This window comes from Enoplosus armatus, chromosome 14, assembly GCF_043641665.1.
Source record: "Enoplosus armatus isolate fEnoArm2 chromosome 14, fEnoArm2.hap1, whole genome shotgun sequence".
NCBI classification, from domain to species: Eukaryota; Metazoa; Chordata; class Actinopteri; order Centrarchiformes; family Enoplosidae; genus Enoplosus; species Enoplosus armatus.
The window spans coordinates 19312686-19332602 of NC_092193.1; the positions used below are offsets into that span (position 1 = coordinate 19312686).

Here is a 19917-nt window from a genome sequence, read left to right on the forward strand (position 1 = left end):
GAGAGATTAGAGAACATATACCCTAATCACCCTCTCCCAGTTCCCTTCAAAGTGGGCATGACAATTTCTTGACGAAAAAAAAAACGTTTCTTAAAGTTTCTAGAGGTGAAAGAGGCTCCAAACATTAGTGGTGTGCAACTGCCCCAGACTTCCACAGCCCCAGGCCGTCAAAATTGAAGGTTTAATGTGGACTGTAATTGATAGGTATTTGTGACTATATAAATCGGCATTTAAATATGTGACTCAATGCTGCACGAATATAAAATTCTGGCTTGATAAAATCCATCCAAAATGTCTGATTTTATTCTCATTCTAATATTAAAATGATTTATTTGGGTACGCAGTCCTGCGGGCTTTTATTTTGAGGGTAAATTCATCTAGTTTCCCGTCTTATTTAGGGTGATGTGACATCTTGACCCACCTAGGCTTGTCATAGCCGTCCATGACTTCCGCAATTTGATCTCTCATTGTGCGTGGACTCCGCCCCTTCTACGTCAGGTGTTCCAACAGGTGGATGAAACATTGATGAGGAGGTGCAGCAGGCAGCACAATACCAGCAGCACTGCAGTACATGCAGTACAATACAACACAGCGAGACATTATGAGGACATCTGGGCATCCCAATATTGTTTTTGACCGATACCCAATGTGTTCCTGGGAATATTGCGAGATCTGATATTTTAAAATGAGGTATATGGTCACCATATGCTAAATATGCACAGCAGATGCATTTCAGGAACATTTGATTTTCTATCATGAGCGATCATGATTAATACAGCTGCTTTTCGATGTGACCTCTCTTCATGCATGTGGACAGCTGCAGAGCTTCATACTCAGAACATGTTTTCAAGGAAACATTACTCTAAAAAAAGATGACAAACATTTGCTCTCTAATGCCAAACCTGACCTCTTGGTTTATATTCAAATGTGAACAATTAATCATTTATATCATTTGGCACATAAAGATGCTCTAAGAATAAAAACCATTAAACCATCTGGAAAATCTCATTTTAGTGTTACTATAGTGAGGTGATAATAGAAAAAACACAGAGCTTGAACAATACATACAACTTGCATATTAAAATATTTTCCCACTGCCTCCCAGACTCAAACAACAAAGAGTACAAGACAGAAACAAGGACAAAGGTTTAAATTCAAACGTGAAAAAAAAACGACTGTGTTTCATTATTTCAGTGTTTCACAAGTAGACAGTGAGTGATATTTCATCCCAAACCCCTGTTCCCAGACCACACACTGAAACTTAAGACCAGTCGAAAACAGAGTAAGAAAGTCCCCACCCCCCAAATCACATGTGAGTCTGAGGCATTGTCTTGTGTTTGTTTATGCACATGTTCAATCAGCAGTTGGAGAGCTTTTTCCTTCTTCCCCGTCTCCGTCTTTCTTTTGAGGCTCAGGGGGCTCCAGGTTCTCCTCCATGTCTGGGTAGACCACCGAACAGAGCTTTTGGCACAGATGAGTCATTTTACCTGGATACCGTTGGGGATGGAAGAGTTAAATGCATGGAAGTTCTACACAGGTTTTCACATTTATCTTTTCACTATTAATAAACCCTTCAACATTCTAAGACTATATCAAACTTTTTAGGATTCAAATTGCCCAATCACAAGTGAAGCAGGGTCACCTTTACAGCTGCCAAATGCAGCAAAACTGAACACCTGTTGTTAACCCCTGCATTTAATAATGAACCACACTGCAGACATCTCAGAGTTCAAATAACAGTTTCATTTTCAAGGTCTTGACATCTTTTATAGATTAAGGATGGGACCGGAATGTTGCCTTACCAATAGTAATATCAAAACACTGCGGCTTGTTTTCCCAGTAGACTCCCAGGAAATAGACAGGGACACCAGTCATCATGATGGCCAGACCAATACCGCAAACCACTGGCTCAGTGTAGAGAGAAAAGACCAGCAGGAAGGCCCAGAACAGCAGGTAAATCACTGGCCATACCAGGCTCACCTGAAGGACATGGGGCGGATAGTGCTGCTGGCTTAAAATGTCACCTGACTTATTATCATTAGGAGTATTAATATATTTTGGACACCGTCTGTGTTCACATGGAAACCTCTCTCCATCAGTCAGTGCAGGGTCATTGTTGTGTATGTTTCAAGAAGGATTTGTGAAATTGGATCAAAGTTCTACCAGAATTAGATAGAAGTTTGGCCAAAAAGTGATCTCTGGAGTCAGTGTAAAATCCAATAAGCAGTGAAGTGCTCATGGAAAACAGCTGTTATGTTACAGCAATCACAATTTTCTGCACGTTGGGTGTCAAAAGTCTACATGAAGTTGTTCCGTCTGTGTCTTTACCTTGATGGGTCGATGCATGTCAGGCTCTTTGATGCGCAGCACAATCTGCCCGGCAACAGTGACGCCGTAGAAGAGGTAGTTGATGAATCCCACGTAGTTTATGAGGGTGTAAATGTCACTGGTGCACAACATCAGCAGAGTGGAGATGAGCTGAGTGCGGTGAGAGAGGAGAAAGTTAAACACACACAAAAGACAAATAGTAAATGTTCTGTTGAGCCGGACTCACAGTGAACGCTAAGGCCGGGATGGGAGTGCAGCGCGTGACGTGAATCATGGCCAGCAGACGTGGGAGGTGGCCTTCCCTCGCTCCGGCGAAAAACAGCCTGAGAGACAGAGCCGAGGACAGTGAAGTGAAGTCATGAGAGCAGAGCCAGCTGGTGCCTGCTCACCGTGTGCACTCAAGAACAGCTCAGGAAAACACACAGTTCAGGTGATTATGGGAGCACCAGTGCAGAGGCTGCAGAAGTGAAAATTATACACTGGGCTCAGTACTTTCGGGTATTGTTAGTGGTCAAGTGGGACCATCTAAGAGTTAAATATGCTACCTGAGGAATACAGTTTTCTATTCAGGCTGTTTCCCTACAATATGAAATCCTGTTTGAGGCCCAAGAGATGAGCATTTACATTGCTAACGCATTTTATTCCTGCTGACCCCTTTTCTCCATCTACATCTATGGATTCAAATACCAGCATAGGAGTCAACTAAAAAAAATATAAATAAATAAAAAAGCACAGCAACCACAGAAGCCGGAATGAGAAGAAAGTGAGGACAGTGGCGGGGGAGGCAAACCAACCGCGACGACGTGAAGAGGGAGCCATTGACCCCCCCGAAGGTGGAGAGCGCCACAGAGATGGGCATGATCCATGACATTACTCCTAGCAATTTCTCTCCAAATGTCTGGGAGAAATATTAGGAGTAGAGAGAGAGAGAGAGAGAGAAGAGGAGAGGGGGGGGGCGAGAACAGTTGAAACACATATTTAAACAACAGCGACTTAGTGTTACAAGCATTACGCTACAATGGAGGAGCGTGCGTCAGATCAGTGCGGCCACTCTAAACGGCTGCTGGGCAGATTTGAGTTGTTGCGGGGGTTTTCTCACCACTGCCACAGCGTTGGAGGCCAGCAGCTCCTGTGGGCTCATGGCCGTGACGTAGGCCACGTTGGCAAACACGTAAACAAAGGTGACCACGGGGATAGAGATGAAGATGGCACGTGGTAGATTCCTGAGAGGATGAAAGACAAGATTGCGGTTCATGGTACATTAACCATTGAAATGAAGCAGACTTTATGGCAGAACTGTTGTATTGGATTGCATTAGATTGTATAGGTGAAGTGGCCACTGAGTGTATATTTAACATCTATTCTTATGTACGTGTGTGATGTATTTAGTACCTTTAACAATTCCTGGACAAATTCAGTAATCCACACATATAAACACCAGATGTGTAAATCATTTGCATCTTCCAAGTATGATATACAGTTGGTATACAGTTGGTATACACCCCCCCCCCCCCCCCTTTCTCCATTGATAAAATCTTAAATTCATCGTTTTATTCCTGTTTTGTTGAGATGTCTTTCTAAGCTCATTTGAGTTTCTTTGAGCATCTCACTAGCACAAACCTTTTATAATCCTTTAATGTATTGTGTTGTTTCTTGGGTTTCGTTGCTTGTGCACACGTTACCTGTATGGGTCAACCAACTCCTCTGTGACGTAGTTGAGGAAGTTCCAGCCTCCGTAAGCAAAGGAGCCTTGCAGGAAGGACAGGGCGATCAGACCAACGTCATAGTCTCGGAAGGTCTCGAAGGCGTGTACCGGCTCCAACCAATAATAGTGACCTGTGAACCACAACATACACATATCAGATTTCATTGAAATGAAGTCCAACTTGATGTGAACTGCTTTTCACCATCTGAGCAGCAGAGGGCACCAGACACAACATACAATGCTGTCACAGGGCTTCTCATTATGATTATTCCATGTTATACACAGTTTATTGCTGCCTTTTGAAGACTTCTATTCAGAGAGGTCTGCTGTTTCGTTTGTACCCAAACAGCATTAAGAATGCCTTTTACAGCTGTTTAAATCAACTCCTATGAAAACATCTTATTGATGGTGACTGAAATTAAAACAGGTTCAACTGCAGTCACTATTTTTAACAAATATTCTCACATTTTCCTCACAGCGACCAGCAATAATCAACATCAGATCACATAAAAAGGGCTGGATGAATATGTATGCATGCATGTATGCATGTATGTATGTATGTATGTATGTATGTGCGTGTGTGTGTGTATTATGAGTGGGATGAAGAGCCATGAGGGACTGTAATCCCTGGGATCACAAAACCCATGAGAGGCACAAGGGGATTATAAATGTGATGGTAGCTAAAGCGCTAAACCAGAGTCTCCCTATTTTGGCATCTTGCCTTAAGATGGAGATTCCCCAAATTGGAGGTCAGGAAAATGGAGGGGTCATGAGATGATCAACAAGAAATAAGAGAAAAACGACTTATTTATTGTGAAATACTGGATAGTTTACCAGTAAATACTATTGAAATGAAACACTCTGAGAAGGTAACAATCACTCTTTCGCTTGAACTGCTTCACTTTAAAAAAGGCTAGAAGAGATTAGGAACCACTGCCCTAAGAGAGACGTGGGCTATATGAAACTAATAGAACTGACTGACTGAGAAGACAAGAAAGAGAGAACAAATACTACCTTTGCATATCTGGATGACACCCATGATTATGATGAGGCCCAAGGCCAATAGCTTGCCAGCGGTGAAGACATCCTGAACACACGTGGCCCAGCGCACACTGTGGCAGTTCACCCATGTCAACAACACTAAAAAAATAAAATCAAAATCAATTAAAAAAAAAGGACAGCAAGAGGAAAGTTAGAATGATATCTGTTGCATCTATGGGATGTGTGAGGGACACAATTGTCCTTTTCCACTGACACACAGTATGTTCCTACATATAAAGGTAATGTAAAAAATGGAGCTCATGCAGCTCGAGTAGTGCCACAGGTGGCATAATTTCTTGATATTTCACCCGCAGCCCTTCCTCATTGTGTTTTTGTATTTTTCATGTATCTGAAGATCCCCTTTGTGTTCATAACATTGAAACAACCCTGGTTAAAAAAAAAAAAAGAAAAAGAAAAAAAAGGTACAGACTTATGAAACCTTCCCAGCACATGAAAAAAACAAAACAGATTGACATTATGAGAGACTGGAGCCCTCTGCAAAGGAAATGGATTTGATATAATTTACATTTATGCACCTTAATGACATAATGAAAAGATAAAATTGAAAATATGCATTCTTTAATTCAAAGAATAAGATAGGATCTCATTTTCAGTCAGTCGAAAATGAATGAGAGTACTTACTGACACTTGAGTGCTTAGTTGCATCATACCAGTCATGTGGGAATTTGTTTTTCCCCACAATGTTTATTCATTTGGCAATATGCCGTTGTCACATTATAATTTATTATAGTCTAGTTAAATAAATTGGCTTACTGGCACAGAACCTATGAGAATGGAGTGTCCTCACGACAAACAGAAGTGAGCTACGACAACGTCACACTGAACAGACAAGCTCGTCTTCTGGTTGGAATAAGGGAAAATGACCAACAGTCCAGAAAAGTTACAAAAGATTTAGATTGGTCAAGACTGAAATATTTCAAAGTAGAAGACCAGCTGACAGACAGGGATCGAGATATCCTGACCCTTAGTGCTGAGAATGGCTCAGGCTCCTACACTGCCCACAATGCAACTCAACAGAATCTTTTGTTAGACCTTCACGGCCTGGTACATTCATTTTGAGTTCTTTTATTGTCCGCGGCTCCAGTTTGTAACGCATTTGTATCAAGCTCGTCACCAAGCTCAAGCCAACATTGCTCAAATGATCTTGCTCGAGTTCTTTTTTCAGACTTGACAAAGTTCCTCCACAGACACCGACGCCATTATAAAACTGCTTTTGACAGGCTGTGTGATGCTGTTGGGAGTGCTGCATTTGGTTAGCCTGGGAGGCAAACGAATCTGTGAGCTCATGTTTTACTTGCCAATACGTCTGGATGTCAGGCTAGCATTTGGTGTGCGTTCGCTGCCAAGCCACACGGTTTTTGCTCACCTCACCTACGATTAAATCTGCCCCTAAGGGTTTCTTTGACAGAGGGCATAAAAACTGTGGAAGAAGACTTAAGAAAATAAGCCTGAGATTCACCATGCCTGGAATGACTCTTCAGAGTGGGCTTTACTATGCTGCCTCATGATCTGTATCGGTTAATGCACCAACCTCTCAACAGCCATTTAATCTCCAGTCTTATTTTATGACTCACGCAGGCAGACAGCAGCCATCAGGCGTAGGCCAATCTCTGGGGGGAGGCAGGAGGGGAAGAGGGGCTGCAGGATGTAGTTTGAGAAGGTGAGAGCAATCACAGCCTGGTTAGTGGGGTAGATAACCAACACCGCGATCCACAGACGCAGAAAGCTGAAGGGGACAACAAAAGGCAGGGAGGTTAAAATGATGCACACAAACTGCATACACACACACGCACAACGCAGTGTGTGTGTGTGTGTGTGTGTGTGTGTGCGTGTGCGTGTGCGTGTGCGTGCGAGAGAGAGAGAGAGAGAGAGAGAGAGAGAGAGAGAGAGAGAGAGTGCCAGCCCTCGTTACAGCTAAATGTAATAGAAATTTTAAGCATATTAGCTGAGTGCATTATAGTAATGCACTGGAGCATTGTTGTTAAAGACAAGAGAAATGAGTGGAACAGGGTCAGTGACACTCTGGGATGCTGGGAATACAAAACGACATTTGGAGAGGCTTTAATTATATGGTTGCGGAGGAGGAGGGGGATGGGGGCAGGGGCATACAATAAATTCTGATTAATTAAAAAAGGCTCGCTATGTAATTTTTTAGACTGCTTTTATGCATCGTGTGACATAATACTATGAACTACACTGGATTGGAGGACAACTAGTTAAAGCCCCTTTGTGTAGAATATTATCCGATTTTTGCCTTTTTTATTAAAAAAAAAAAAAAAAGGATTCTGACTGATTTCAGCCCTTTATTCTCAATGTCCTCACCTCAGATTTGTGCTAGCGTCTTCTGATGCTTCCACTAGGTGTCACCAAAAATCTGATTTTAAAATCTGACACATAAAGGGCCTTTAATCTTAGCCTGCCAATCAGACAAATAGCATTTGTTCTCACCCAGCCAGTCCTCCAAAGATGTCCTTGACATAGGAGTAGTCCCCCCCCGACTTAGGGATGGTCACTCCCAACTCAGCATAGCAGAGAGCGCCAATGGCTGTGATAACTCCAGTGGTGACCCACACAATGATGGCCACACCCACTGAGCTAGCGTTCTCCAGGACCCCCTTAGGACTCACAAAAATCCCTGATCCGATGATGTTGCCTGAGTGAGTGAAAAACAACAGACACAGAGGACGGATTAAGAAACGAATCAGGAACGGGGTTGGATGATCTGGTTTATCAATGCAATGAAATAAGACACCCATCGTCTGCATAAAGCAGCATCACACTGCAGATAATATGCTCATCAACAGTGGGAGAAGAGCAGCATGTAAACTAGCTTAAGGCCACTGAAACAGATTGCAGGCAATGAAGGGAAAGACTGTCACGTGATGTCCCACTTTCTGTAGCGCTCAAGTTTTACATCTGATAAGAATTTTTTCCCCCCCAATACAGAATTAACTTTGTGCGTGTGTTGGTGAGCCCATGTGGGGGGAAACTGTGGGCTTGTTTGAGATTAATTTTGCTTCGCCTTGGAGCAGTCCACAAAGATTTGTTGTATTTCACTTTTGACATCTGACAAGTTGTTGAAAGTAGCGCCAAGGCTGTTACAACGGTAGCAACAGAGACAATTACAGTGTAGCCAACAGTTTGTTGTCTGGAGTAGTTTTTTTTTCTTTGCTCTGTATTTGAGAAGGCAGGATGAGTTCATATCCTTGAAAAACACAGAAAATAAAAAGGCGTCTTCTCAGCGGTGCAGCGACCAACGCTCCAACCATGCTTCAGACGGCAAATGCAGTCTCCACAATGGTGGACACCCATTAGTGGGATTGCTTTTTATTGACTTTTTTTTCCCCCCTCCCCATGTGTGGGAGGAAGGTGGGGACCGAGCAGGTTTCACGGCAGCCAACAGTTTCCTGGAAACATGAAAGTGACGACAAAAGAACATGTGCAAGATGTATGATGCTGGGTGAGCACAGAGGATGCCCCGCAATCACGACAGAGAGAATGAGGGAGAGATTTCAAGTCAGTAAAGCTTCACTTAAGTGAGTGCAATGGCTGTATTTCTAAAAAAAAAAAGGCAGTGAATTCACATGTAAAAGGAAGACTGTTCAATTACATCATGAAAATGCAAACAATGTGCTTGCAATAAGCAAATATTACACTTGGGTGGCTGGGATCTACAATGACACCTCATTGCTCCAGATGAGTGATGTCAAAGTGCTGTCAAATACCATGTTTTGTCGTTTCGATTATTTGAACTCCATCAAACTATAGCCTATGTAGTGTAACTACCTGCTGGACTTTGCTGTTGACAGGGGCCTGTTAAGTTTAAAGGCTGTAATTATTTGATCTTAATAATTACTGATGGGAATAAAGCATGACTCCGCTGTAATGTACTTACCAACGATGATGCCACAGGCGCTGACTAGGCCGATCTGTTTTTTCAGAGCCACCCCGGAGCTCTCTCCTGCATCCTTCCCCACAGCCGGCTGGGAGTCTGGGGGCTCCGACTGACTGGTCCCTCCGCCGCCGCCGCCGCTGCTGCTGCCGCTCCGCTTCCTCGGACCCTCGGTCATCCTGTCCAGCGTGTCCCTCCTCCTTTGTGGTCCAGGTGACTGAGGGCAGCGCCTCCCTACTAAGCCAATTAATATACAAATGAAGCATTAAGGTAGAATTGTTTAGTTAAGCAGCTCTGCTACTCCATTTCCCTGGACACATTTTGCGGAGTCACTTCTCCACCACTTTCCGTCGGCCTATTAGATGTCAAAAAATGCCGACGGCAGGGGTTTCCATCTTTAGCTGGGGCTAAAATTAGAAACCACATCCCGGCATTAATAATTCAGAGAGCAGCAACACGATGAGAGGCCACTGCATCTGGAGGGTTTACTGGTGACCACAGACAGACTTGGGAATCATTTGAGTTTCTCCGTCAAAATGAGTTCATTGTTCAAATTCACCGGTTTAACATAGCATCTCGCGGCAGGACCTGTCCCGACCAACAGCACCGCTGTAATTTGCAATTAACCTATCAGCGGCACTAACCTCGTGCTGCTAGTTTGACTGTATGAAACCTCAAGCAGGTAAGTCTTACAAAGTGCTGACCCACCTGTTCTTGACTTGAAAAGAACCCCTGAAAGCTCCCCGTTATGTGACGGGCTTCATGTTCGGCATTATTCCTGTCTGCTGGCCGCGACGAGCGGTATAACAAAAGACTTCCAGCTGACTGCCTCGATAAATAGAAAAGCTGGTTATTTTCAACCAATCAGCAGCGCGAATTGTCACCACGTCTCAGGCCCCGCCCTCCACTTGGACCACCCCGGTTCTCCCATTGAAAAATGCAGACATGCCAACAGCCCGTCCTTGAATGCAACGCTTGATGTGAAAAATTGGTCAAAATAGAACTTTTTTTTTATACTTTTCTTAAACATAATGTATGTCTAATGACTTAATTAAATTTGGATGTAGGGATACTTGCCATACATACGTATTATAGTGTGCAAAATACCGTATATTTCAAATGAGGGTCAAGGTATACCTCAACACACACAATAAGTATCATTGATATGTAAGCCAAATGAAATATTGAAGGTCAATAGGAAACTTGAACCCTTGTTATATATTCTTCTTTGGATGTTATATTTTAGAATAGATTTTTTTGGATGTTTAACTGGGAGTGATTTTCTTGTTGATTTATTAAGGAGATATGTATTTATTGGGTTGGCCGTAGGGGGTGTGATGTTGTCTAGTCACCTGCACTAATGTTTCGTTTCATCCTCGACATCTTTTTAGTTGTGTGTGACTACTGTTCCCCATCTCAAAATGTCAAATAAACAGAACTAAAAAAAAAAATACAAAACTTGCATATGAAAGAGTATTATACTGTCTGCATTTTTTTTCAATCCACAACATAATCATATTTTTTTAGTACCATCATTTCCTGTCAGAATTGCACAGGCAGGCAAAACATTTAAATCCTCTTTTGGCCCCAGCTGTGGGTGTCTGCTTTAAGTCTTCAAAGATATGTACAAACAAGTGTATGCAACATGATAAGCCCAGACAGGGCGTGTTTGTGGGCCTACCAGTGTAGACTCTAGTAATGGCAATGTAAGACATGGCAAATGAGGGGCACAGAATAGATGAGTGTCAGGAGGTGGAGCGTGTTAGGCTCCAGAAATCATCATGCTGGCATTACATCATATTGAGCAGGATCACTGTCGGCTCTGATTGAAGAGCATATTTAAGTGCCTTTTGTAGTGTCTATGAAAGCTGAATTGATTTTGACGGTTGCACTGATGCAGAAACACACTTGTATACTGCATTATTGTGTCTGGTTTCGAGTGATGACTATGTTTTGTTACATCTGACAGGTCTGTCAGGAGCATTGTACCTGTGTTAATGAAGCACAAGGCTCCTAAGACGAGACTTTTCACTTGCACTAAAATACACAGTAAAATATACAGTACACCTGCCAGTTGTACCTCTATTGGTCTACACACATTAGGTTAGAGTGGATAGTACTACCAATATTAATTACATGTGGTCCAGCAGATTGTCATCAGGGTGACATCTACTGGACAACTCACATCCTTCCAGTTTAGCTCGCCATCACATTTAAATGAACTAAACGCTGATCCTGCTGCCCCTCACTTAACTTTCACAATGATTTACATTTTGATCCAAACAAAGTGCAGAGCACATGGAGAACATTAGTGTGGTCTTTATTGACATGGTTCAAACATACAGAAACAAAATAACAAAAAGGTATGAAGAGACAGCCTTCCTCTGACCCTCTTGTGTTTAGGAGAAGGGTATTTCATCAGCATGTAAGTATCAGTATGGAATGTGTGTTTGATAAGGCAAAAGGTTGTGTTGGACTGAGTGTGTATGTCTGCAATGCCTGTTTAGAACAGTGGGGAGAAAAAAAAGACCATAAAAAATAAACCAGTGGCGAGGTGTTTGACCTTATCTGAATGAGCCAATCTCACAGCAACAATACACTTTGTGTACAGGTGATAGTCCATGCCTGCTGAAACAGACTTCTCAAAAACACAGACTGATGAATCTGGTTTATCAAATCAACCTTTTCATTGCCAGCTCAAAAGTGCCTACCACTGGTAAATTCTAAAACCCAGACTGCACCATAGTGGGTTTTGCGCCACAAGTCTAGGTTTTAACTGTGTATATAAAAAGAGCCAGGCCAACTTTCTTTTAACTGCCACCCAGTGTTACAGAAACGTGTGTGTGTGTATGTGTGCCTGTTGACGGGCGTGCTGATGTGTCATCTTCACAGGCCGATGGTGTACGAGCGTCCTGCTGGATTGTGGATGGCGGAGCAGGAGGGCTCCGTCACGGCCCATTCATACCACACCTTCTTCCCGTTGTTGCAGCGCCAGAATCGCACCGTGACATCATCATCCCGGGATATGGAGATGGGTTGCTATTGGCAGGGAGAAGGGAGGATTAATATGTGAATGCAATGCGTTTGAATTAGGAGCCCAAAGGATTTCATTGAGTACTGACTGTGTAACTTACTTTGAGGGGGAAGAGGATTGGGAACCAGGAGAACATTCCAGGTGAATGTGTATCTGGTTTTATACCTGCCACAGACGAACACACAATGCAACATGAATATTTACATCTGATCTTAGCACAACATGACTCCTTCCTCTCCTTTCTCCTTTCCTCTTTATAAAAGATGACTTACTGAGTGTGACATCTTTGTACAGCGTGGTTTCAAAGTAGCCAGCAAACCCATGGAGCACTGAGTTACAACCCACTGAGAATCTGAGGCACTGATACCGATTATTGTTCATATCTGAAAGAAGAAAGAAAGGACGGTCCACATATTCAAAACACATCATGCCAAAGTGTATGGTGTACAATATGAGATTAGTGCGTCTGTGTTTACCTGTCGTGGGGTGTGTGAAGGTGAAGCACGGTTTGGGGTCAGCCAACTGGTGGAAGTTATGGAGGCGCACAACGTAGGGCGTCTCAAAGTGGCACTCTGGGTCCTTGTCACGTTCCCGGCACCCCCGCACTTCGTTGTAAAGCTTGGAGGAGGACAGAGGAGCCAGGAAGGACGTGTAGGAACAGGGGATGCTCACTCCATCATCTGAAAGTGATGCGACGAGACGAGGAAAAGGGGAAAGAGAAAGTGATTTGAGATGCAAGGAAGCACGGAAGGTAATGGAGGATGATAAATGCTTTCCACATGTTTGATGTGGCAAACATCCGAGGGTGCTCTGCATTCAAAGACTCTGCAGCTACAGCATCTACACATGTAGTCCATCCATCCAAAAAGGACAACCAGAAGAGTTCACTTAAACCATAACACTGAAGTACCTTTGAGGAAGTGCTGCGCTCCATCCAAGCACTCAGGGGAAAGTTCATTATCACCAAACGATCCAAGCAGCTCGCTGACAATGATGTCGGCTTTCTCAGGCGCTGTCCACTCCCGCATGTCACATGACACCACGGTCACCTGATCACCCCACTCCTCAAAGCGCCAATTCTCCAGCCTGAAGAAAAATGGACCAGTTAAAATGTGCGTGGAATAACACCAGCATTTAAAATGTCTATGCTCGACTCCTCAAAATTAATGTCCACAGACTCTTAATGGGTCACAACCGTGCAGCCGTGGAACTCTGCAAGGTATGTTTTTTGGTCACGTGGGGCAACTGGAGAGCAATCAATGTAGCGCCAATACATGACATTTCACCACCACTTTCTCCATCTGATCACACCAGGATGCTTTAACCAGACAGGCTTGAAACCTTCCAAATCCTACTTTGCTAACATCGTGAGTCAATAAGACTTGGGCACAGACATGAGAATTGACATAAGGAATAGTATTCAACTCACGTGATTACAGCATTGGGATTTTTCTCCACAGCGTACACCTTGAGCTTCCTGTCTGCCTGTCTGGCAGCACGCAGGGACGCATTGACCAGGGGACCCCTGCCTGCTCCCAACACCATCAGCACCCTGTGAGAACGAGACATCATTTTTTTTGAAGTTGCTGCAATCACTGCTTCACGACCCATCTCACCACTGGTGACATTGCTATTATTTTTTCAAGCAAGTCACCCTGTTCTACTACTGGAGGTATTATATGGTGCTTTATCAGGGGAAGAGAGAGTTAGTTGCTAGATTTAATCCCATGAGGTATGAATCATTGTCCAGACACTGACAGCAATCTTAATACTACATCAATTTGTAAACACAAACTATTTTGTCCTTGTTTGTGTACTGATTTCAGAACAAATACTCACTGGACGTTTGTGTCTTTCTGTTCCTCTGGAACTCGGTCAAGTAGACATTTATATACAGCCTGCACAGAGACAAAGCAGGAGAATCAATGTTTCTAACTTCACACAAAAAGAAACATGTCAGTGGTGTGAAAGTGCTACGCAAGTGACAATCTGTCCTGTCCATACAAGCTCTCCCTTCAGTTACAAATGCAACTATTGACTGGACAGCAGAAGAAATATCTTACAAGTAAGCTCAGAGTAAGAATGGGTAACAACTACTATAGCTACACTACCATTTATATTTTTGTCTTGAGTCTGACATCAAACCATTGGGTCTTCTATAGTTAAAGACACTTTTCAGTAGGCTACACAATGAGTACAAATGAACTTTATCCTGCAATTTAAAGATTTACATGCCCATTATAGTGTGATCTTCGATCTTGTTCAACATTGTTTCTAAATTCACAACATATAGAGAGTAGGGGATGTGTGTGATTTGAATTGCTGACTTTAGGGTTTGTGGGTCACTAAGCACAGAAGAAAAATAAACTCTCTAATTTCTGAGTCAATATACACTGACGAGCATATCTGTTTGTTAACTTTATGTTGCAGTTACAGTTGTGTCTGTTGGTCTTACCTGTTGGTACTGGGAATATTTTATAGGATCCTTCTCAAACACCTCATATGTCTGAGACTCCAGGTTGTCCATGAGTGGCTAAAGGGATGAAGGAGAAAAAACTTCAGTCTTCATCATCAAAAAGGTAAAAAAAAAAAAAAAAAACCACATATATACACAGTATATTATGTGAACACAAATGAGCACTTCCTTACCTGGAGAGGAGACTGCAGGTAGTCTTCATAGCCTTTGGCGAAGAGCTCGTAGGCATTGGGTGCAGGCCGGTTCTGGTTGAGGTATTCCAGGTACTGCAGGTAGGATCGGAAGTCCTTCTCAGTGTGGCGACTGGTTCCTGTGAAGATGAACTGGGCCTCCAACTAAGAAAAGAGATTGTTTTTATTAAAACAGCACTTCCGCATTTGGCCGGTGATTCATTTCAGTTGAATCATACCTTGAAAAGAGAGAAGATTATACGCTGGTGGGCTTTTGACAGAACGGGGAAGCCCTTCTTATTAGTTAGGAAGATGCTGGTGGGAAGTATGGCTGCTTTGATAGGTTCCCCGAGCCACTTATCAATCACAGCATCTGACGGCATGTCTGCTCCAATTTCAATAGCTTCAGGAAAACAAAAAAATATACATTTTCAGTAGCAGACACGGCCATAATTATTTCTTAATGCACTGACTTTGCCCCAGTCTGTTGCTTCACTGTGTGCTCTCTCACCAAGACAGATCCTCTTGTTGTAATCACAAAGGGTTCTAAATGAGTGCCACCTGAAGGAGCAGAGACAAGTAAACAAAATGAGGCGCGATTTTAAAGGAAATCAATGACAACCGTTTTAGCATGCAGACAGCACACGGCTGCTCAGGAAGTGGACTGGCGTGAAACTAACCAGCTCCAGGTCTTCTCATCAACACTTGTGTCATCGATGCAAGGGCTCGGTTCATTCTCAATCAGATCCTCCCGCATGTCCTCTGAAGCCATCAGTGGCACACGTATCCAGAACTAATCAGAAACAGAGGACAACAGCAGTTTAATTAATGCGGCTCTCTGTCTGACTTCTCTGCTATCTAAAAGCAATCTACATGTGCATGTTGAGTGTTTTTAATGCTGTGTGTCTTACATTTGAGGTGTGGTGTCCAGTTTGGATGTGGTTTAGCAGCAGGCGGGCTAGATTGGCATTATGAGGGCCCTTTACAGGGACCATGAAGACAGGCAGGCCCAGGTAAGCTGAGAAGTTTAGCTCCTGCGCCAGAGCCTGGAGAGAAACACAGGGAAAAAGAATGATGGGGGATGACACGAGGAGACAGGATTCAGAGCAGTAGAGAGGAGAGACTGGACCAGATGAGTTCACTCATGCTACAAAATCTTGAGATCAAAGAACCCTTTCCAGCAAAAACATCCACGATGGCTTCAAAGACATTGTTCAAAGTGAGGAACTTACAGCCTCTGAGTTTCTGCGTTCGGTCTCGATTTCTGAATCTGCATCGATCCATGGAGAGAGCTTCCCAACAATAAGAGTATTCCAATCTAGACAAAAAGATAATGGGTAGTTAGGAAAAGCATCAACTGACATATTAGCATTTCTTGTCTTCAGGAGTCATTTACGCTCTCAAATGATAACATCCATCTGTTTTACTGGCCCCATAGTTTGCGAATTAAGGGTGGAAAAAGGCTTAAGCTACAGTTTTACCCATATGCTAAATCTGATGTGGCAACCCTTTGCATTAGTGCTGAGAGAAATAGTAAGTAATTTACAGTAGTGTTACAGCAGCCAAGTCGCACATAAATAAACAGAATTGTTACTTTTCAATACATTGATATTTTAAATGTTATACAACCTTGATACTTTATACCTTGTCTGCTTCCTTGCAATTTCTTTTAAATCAATTGTTTGATCATATGATTACATTTTCTAGCTTTGTAGTTCCTAATTTTGTAATATTTCTAATGTCAGACATTGAATGCCCATCACTACCTAGGTAAAAGGTAGATGGACAGTGTAAACACCAGGGAAAATGTTTGAAATAAGTCAAGATATGTTGTATTGCATTTTACAAATATGTTAGAATGTTGTCAATAAACCAAACCAAAATAAAAGACTTAGGTCTGAGAATAGAAACTAAACCTAAAACAAAGCCCTAACTGTAATATGTATTAGAGTACAGTAATACACTGTATACTTGTGCAAGTAGGTAATGTGCAGTGTACAGCCAGGTGCTGAATTGAGTTGACATACATTCAATTACAACATGCTGAACTTGAGGAGAACAGGCATGGGAACCGGGCTTGGATAACATAGTAAAAGGATATTAATCAGAGTTGTTCTGTCACCCTGCCAAGAATTCAATTGTAAAGAAAGAACTGTAATCCAGGAGCAAAAACACCCATCATTTTACTTAACATATAATCACTCATCAGTTCAGCCATCCATCTATGGTGGCCCTATTGCTGCATACAGGGGTATCTTATTTGTAGAGAGCGTAAAGTAAGTTAGTGACTAATAATGCCTGACATGATTGAGGATGAGAGGGTAGAAAAACTAACCTCTTCCACACAGCAGCAGGTCTGATCGGGTCTGGGCACCGGGTCTGGATTTAGCGGGCTCCAACTCAAACTCTCTCTTGAACCTCGAGTGGAACAGGGGCATGCACAGGAAGTCAAACCTGCACACCAGAGAAAAGAAAGCAAGCACATGATTTAAACATTCATATGAATTGTAACGTCAAGCAGAGGTGAAACGCAAACTTATTCATTTTACTATTTCCCGGCCAGCTCATAAACATTTAAACAGAATAGCCTATATGAGTATAACAAACACTGCACACCCGTGTCAGGCATCTTTGTGATTGGGCACGTGCTGGTACTTCACCGGCTAGCTTAGCAAGCGTCACGCACTGACATTATGCTAGCAAACCCACGCACTGACATTATGCTGGCACACCAGCACGCCCTCTCGTAAGCTCATTTCTACTAAAAAAGACAACTTGCAGAGTGCAGCACTCTCCTCACCCAAGTTTGGCGACCGCTGCTAACGTGTCGGCTACCTCCGGCACACAATTCAAATCTCTCCCGCAGGACACCCTGCTCCCCGTACTGGCAGACGCCATGATTTTAGCCGACTGAATGGACTGTCTGGGACCATCTCGTTGCTCTGGCTTACGAGGAAACTGACGCCATCTTGGATCTGCTAGGACGGGCCTGCTCATTGGGTGGCAAGGTGACGTAGACTCAAAATGGTTTCGCAAGTACTTCAGTTGTATATCTCTTAAGTTACCGCGATAACTCTGCATGTACATGCATTTTAGTTTATGAATTTTGAACTCAACAGTTGATGTTTTCATGTTAAAGCTTTCATGTCAACGTTTTTGTCTATCGCCAGAAATGTTTTGCAAGACAAATACATTTTTATGCTGTGAAATATAATAAAGTAAAGCCATAGAAATATAATCTATTTTGTAGGAATAATTAGATATTGTTTATTGGTATTTCATCAGATTCATTTTTACTTCAGTTCCTCTATTCCTACTTTTGTCGTTGTAGCAGGTCTCTGGACCATATCTTAGACAGAGCGACAGTAAAAGCAGGTTGGTAAGAAAATTAAAACCCTGCTGTTAGTGGTTAGTGCCCTCCTTTAACAACAAATTGAAAATGATGTGAAAGATGTGTATGAACTTGCACACAACTAGCAAGATGACTCCGTCACTCAGCAAAACGTCAAAGGTTTGCAGAAAAGGGCTTCTCTAGATATTACTTTCACAGCAGGTACGATGAAATATCACTTATGTCAACTCAAATGCTTTTGGACATAGGCATCTCTTGTTTGTGTGTTTTTGCAAGGTGTCATATTTGGGAGGGCTATAAAAGGCTAAACACTTTGGTCTTTCAGACTAGACGTTAATTGTGAGAGTGAGACGAGGTGCCAGCAGTCGCCAATACAAACCGTAGTGGGATTTACGAGGATTATGACTTTGTTTGACCAGTTCTTCTATGGATGGACTCTGGTTTAAACTGTGTGTGATGAGTACCCTTTGCCTTTCTGGGATTTGCATCTCTGGGAAAGACACTCTGATATTCTAATCAATCTATATCTGTATTTGCTTTACTTACACCGTTATGGCTTTGGAAGATATTTGTGGCTTCAAAGACACTCCAGTGCATGGCAATTGGTTTCCTGACTCTCATTTCGAGGATACAGCCACACATTTTCATATGACTGACTATGACAACATTGGATTGGGGAGATTAAAGAAATGTGGGAGAAATAGTGGGATCCCACTGCATTTCTTCATACCAACTTTGCTAAACTCTGCCCCTTTCAACCACAGATCTTCGTTCCCCTTTTTCCCAGTCAACCATTCAATGGCGGTCCACAGGCCTTTCCCTCTGTCTCATGGAACAACGACCTTGAGTTTCATCTTCCAAGGTGGGGTCATTGCAGCTGCAGACACACGTGCCAGTGCTGGAGGGCTTGTTGCCTGTCCAGCTGTTCATAAGATTACCCCTATTCATTCCCATTTAGTGGTGACCTCCTCTGGTAGTGGTGCAGACTGCATGCTGTGGGAGCGGATTCTGGCCAGAGAGATCAGACTCTACCAACTGCGGCACAGGCGTTGCCTTTCAATACGTGGCACTGCCAAGCTCCTCTCCTTCATGCTGCACCCCTTTAAAGGGACTGACGTGTGTGTGGCTCTTACACTGTGTGGCTGGGATAAGGAAGCAGGTAACACTGACTGTGCAAAGAGATCAGAAAACTCATCCTTTATTACTGATCATAGCTCCTCAGCTGTTGTTAGTAGCCAAGATGTTACCGCAATTGCACATTCTGCATCCCCTAACAGTGGCCCAAAGCTGATATATGTGTGCAGCGATGGAGCCCGACTGCAGGGGGACATCTTCTCTGTGGGCTCCGGCTCTCCTTATGCTTACGGAATCCTGGATAGAGGGCTGAGGTGGAGCCTGAGTAAAGAAGAGGCCATCTCCTTAGCGAGAGAAGCAGTGTTCAGAGCTACTCACAGGGACGCCTACTCAGGAAACAATGTCGACCTCTTCCACATCACAGCCCAGGGATGGAGCCAAAGAAAGCGAGAGGACCTGAAAGAGGAATATTATAGAGACATGGAGAGGAGGGCGAAGATAGTGGAGGAAAGAAAAAGAGTGACTGAATTAGATGCTTCTGGATGAAGCAAAAATGTAGGGGTGCCTATGGGTTTAAAGGTTAGAAATAGTGTAAAGTCAGATACTGTGTTTGGCCACCTTTTTCAGGGTTTATCCACTTTTTTCTGCTGGCTAGAATACATGTTTACCTCATAATTCATGTATAATTCATACTAACTAGTATGAAATTGATGTAGTTTTGAAATCCTGTTTTTGTTTGCCTGGATCACAGTTTACACCGCTTTTTAATGACCCGTACACCGCAGCACTAGATTGTACAGTCCGCCACAAACACAGGGGGCGCT

At 43.0% G+C, this 19917-nt stretch overlaps 3 protein-coding genes across 3 annotated transcripts; 1 reads left to right on the forward strand and 2 right to left on the reverse strand.

Moving 5' to 3' along the window:
- Nucleotides 1-1353: 1353 nt before the first annotated feature.
- On the reverse strand, nt 1354-9165 carry slc7a8b (solute carrier family 7 member 8b). Its single transcript, XM_070918858.1, has 11 exons — nt 8991-9165; nt 7544-7748; nt 6670-6821; nt 5048-5173; nt 4011-4164; nt 3428-3551; nt 3123-3226; nt 2555-2651; nt 2329-2478; nt 1803-1980; nt 1354-1487 (listed from the first exon to the last, which is right to left on the reverse strand). Exons 1-11 carry the CDS (start codon nt 9163-9165, stop codon nt 1354-1356), a joined length of 1599 nt encoding a protein of 532 aa, XP_070774959.1.
- A 2125-nt stretch (nt 9166-11290) lies between these two features.
- prmt5 (protein arginine methyltransferase 5) lies at nt 11291-17565 on the reverse strand. Its single transcript, XM_070918979.1, has 16 exons — nt 17468-17565; nt 17003-17121; nt 15900-15985; nt 15579-15713; nt 15348-15460; nt 15179-15228; nt 14907-15070; nt 14671-14832; nt 14477-14554; nt 13861-13919; nt 13451-13573; nt 12932-13107; nt 12498-12701; nt 12294-12404; nt 12122-12186; nt 11291-12026 (listed from the first exon to the last, which is right to left on the reverse strand). The coding sequence occupies exons 1-16, from the start codon at nt 17563-17565 to the stop codon at nt 11874-11876; spliced, it is 1896 nt and encodes a 631-aa protein (XP_070775080.1). The 3' UTR covers nt 11291-11873.
- A 1252-nt stretch (nt 17566-18817) lies between these two features.
- On the forward strand, nt 18818-19639 carry psmb11a (proteasome 20S subunit beta 11a). Its single transcript, XM_070918859.1, has 2 exons — nt 18818-19174; nt 19298-19639. The coding sequence occupies exons 1-2, from the start codon at nt 18818-18820 to the stop codon at nt 19637-19639; spliced, it is 699 nt and encodes a 232-aa protein (XP_070774960.1).
- Nucleotides 19640-19917: the final 278 nt, after the last annotated feature.

What these genes read in the sequence shown, in the direction of transcription:
- prmt5 (XM_070918979.1), bottom strand. Translation starts at nt 17,565, where the DNA reads ATGGCGTCTGCCAGTACGGGGAGCAGGGTGTCCTGCGGGAGAGATTTG. An exon ending in AATATTCCCAGTACCAACAG is followed by an intron (nt 13,920 to 14,476) that starts GTAAGACCAACA and finishes GTCTCTGTGCAG; the next exon opens with GCTGTATATAAATGTCTACT. An exon ending in CAGAAAGACACAAACGTCCA is followed by an intron (nt 13,574 to 13,860) that starts GTGAGTATTTGT and finishes TCGTTCTCACAG; the next exon opens with GGTGCTGATGGTGTTGGGAG.
- slc7a8b (XM_070918858.1), bottom strand. Translation starts at nt 9,165, where the DNA reads ATGACCGAGGGTCCGAGGAAGCGGAGCGGCAGCAGCAGCGGCGGCGGC. An exon ending in TGTCATCCAGATATGCAAAG is followed by an intron (nt 4,165 to 5,047) that starts GTAGTATTTGTT and finishes TGTGGTTCACAG; the next exon opens with GTCACTATTATTGGTTGGAG. An exon ending in GAGTTGGTTGACCCATACAG is followed by an intron (nt 3,552 to 4,010) that starts GTAACGTGTGCA and finishes TCATCCTCTCAG; the next exon opens with GAATCTACCACGTGCCATCT.
- psmb11a (XM_070918859.1), top strand. Translation starts at nt 18,818, where the DNA reads ATGGCGGTCCACAGGCCTTTCCCTCTGTCTCATGGAACAACGACCTTG. An exon ending in TGTGTGGCTGGGATAAGGAA is followed by an intron (nt 19,175 to 19,297) that starts GCAGGTAACACT and finishes TCCCCTAACAGT; the next exon opens with GGCCCAAAGCTGATATATGT.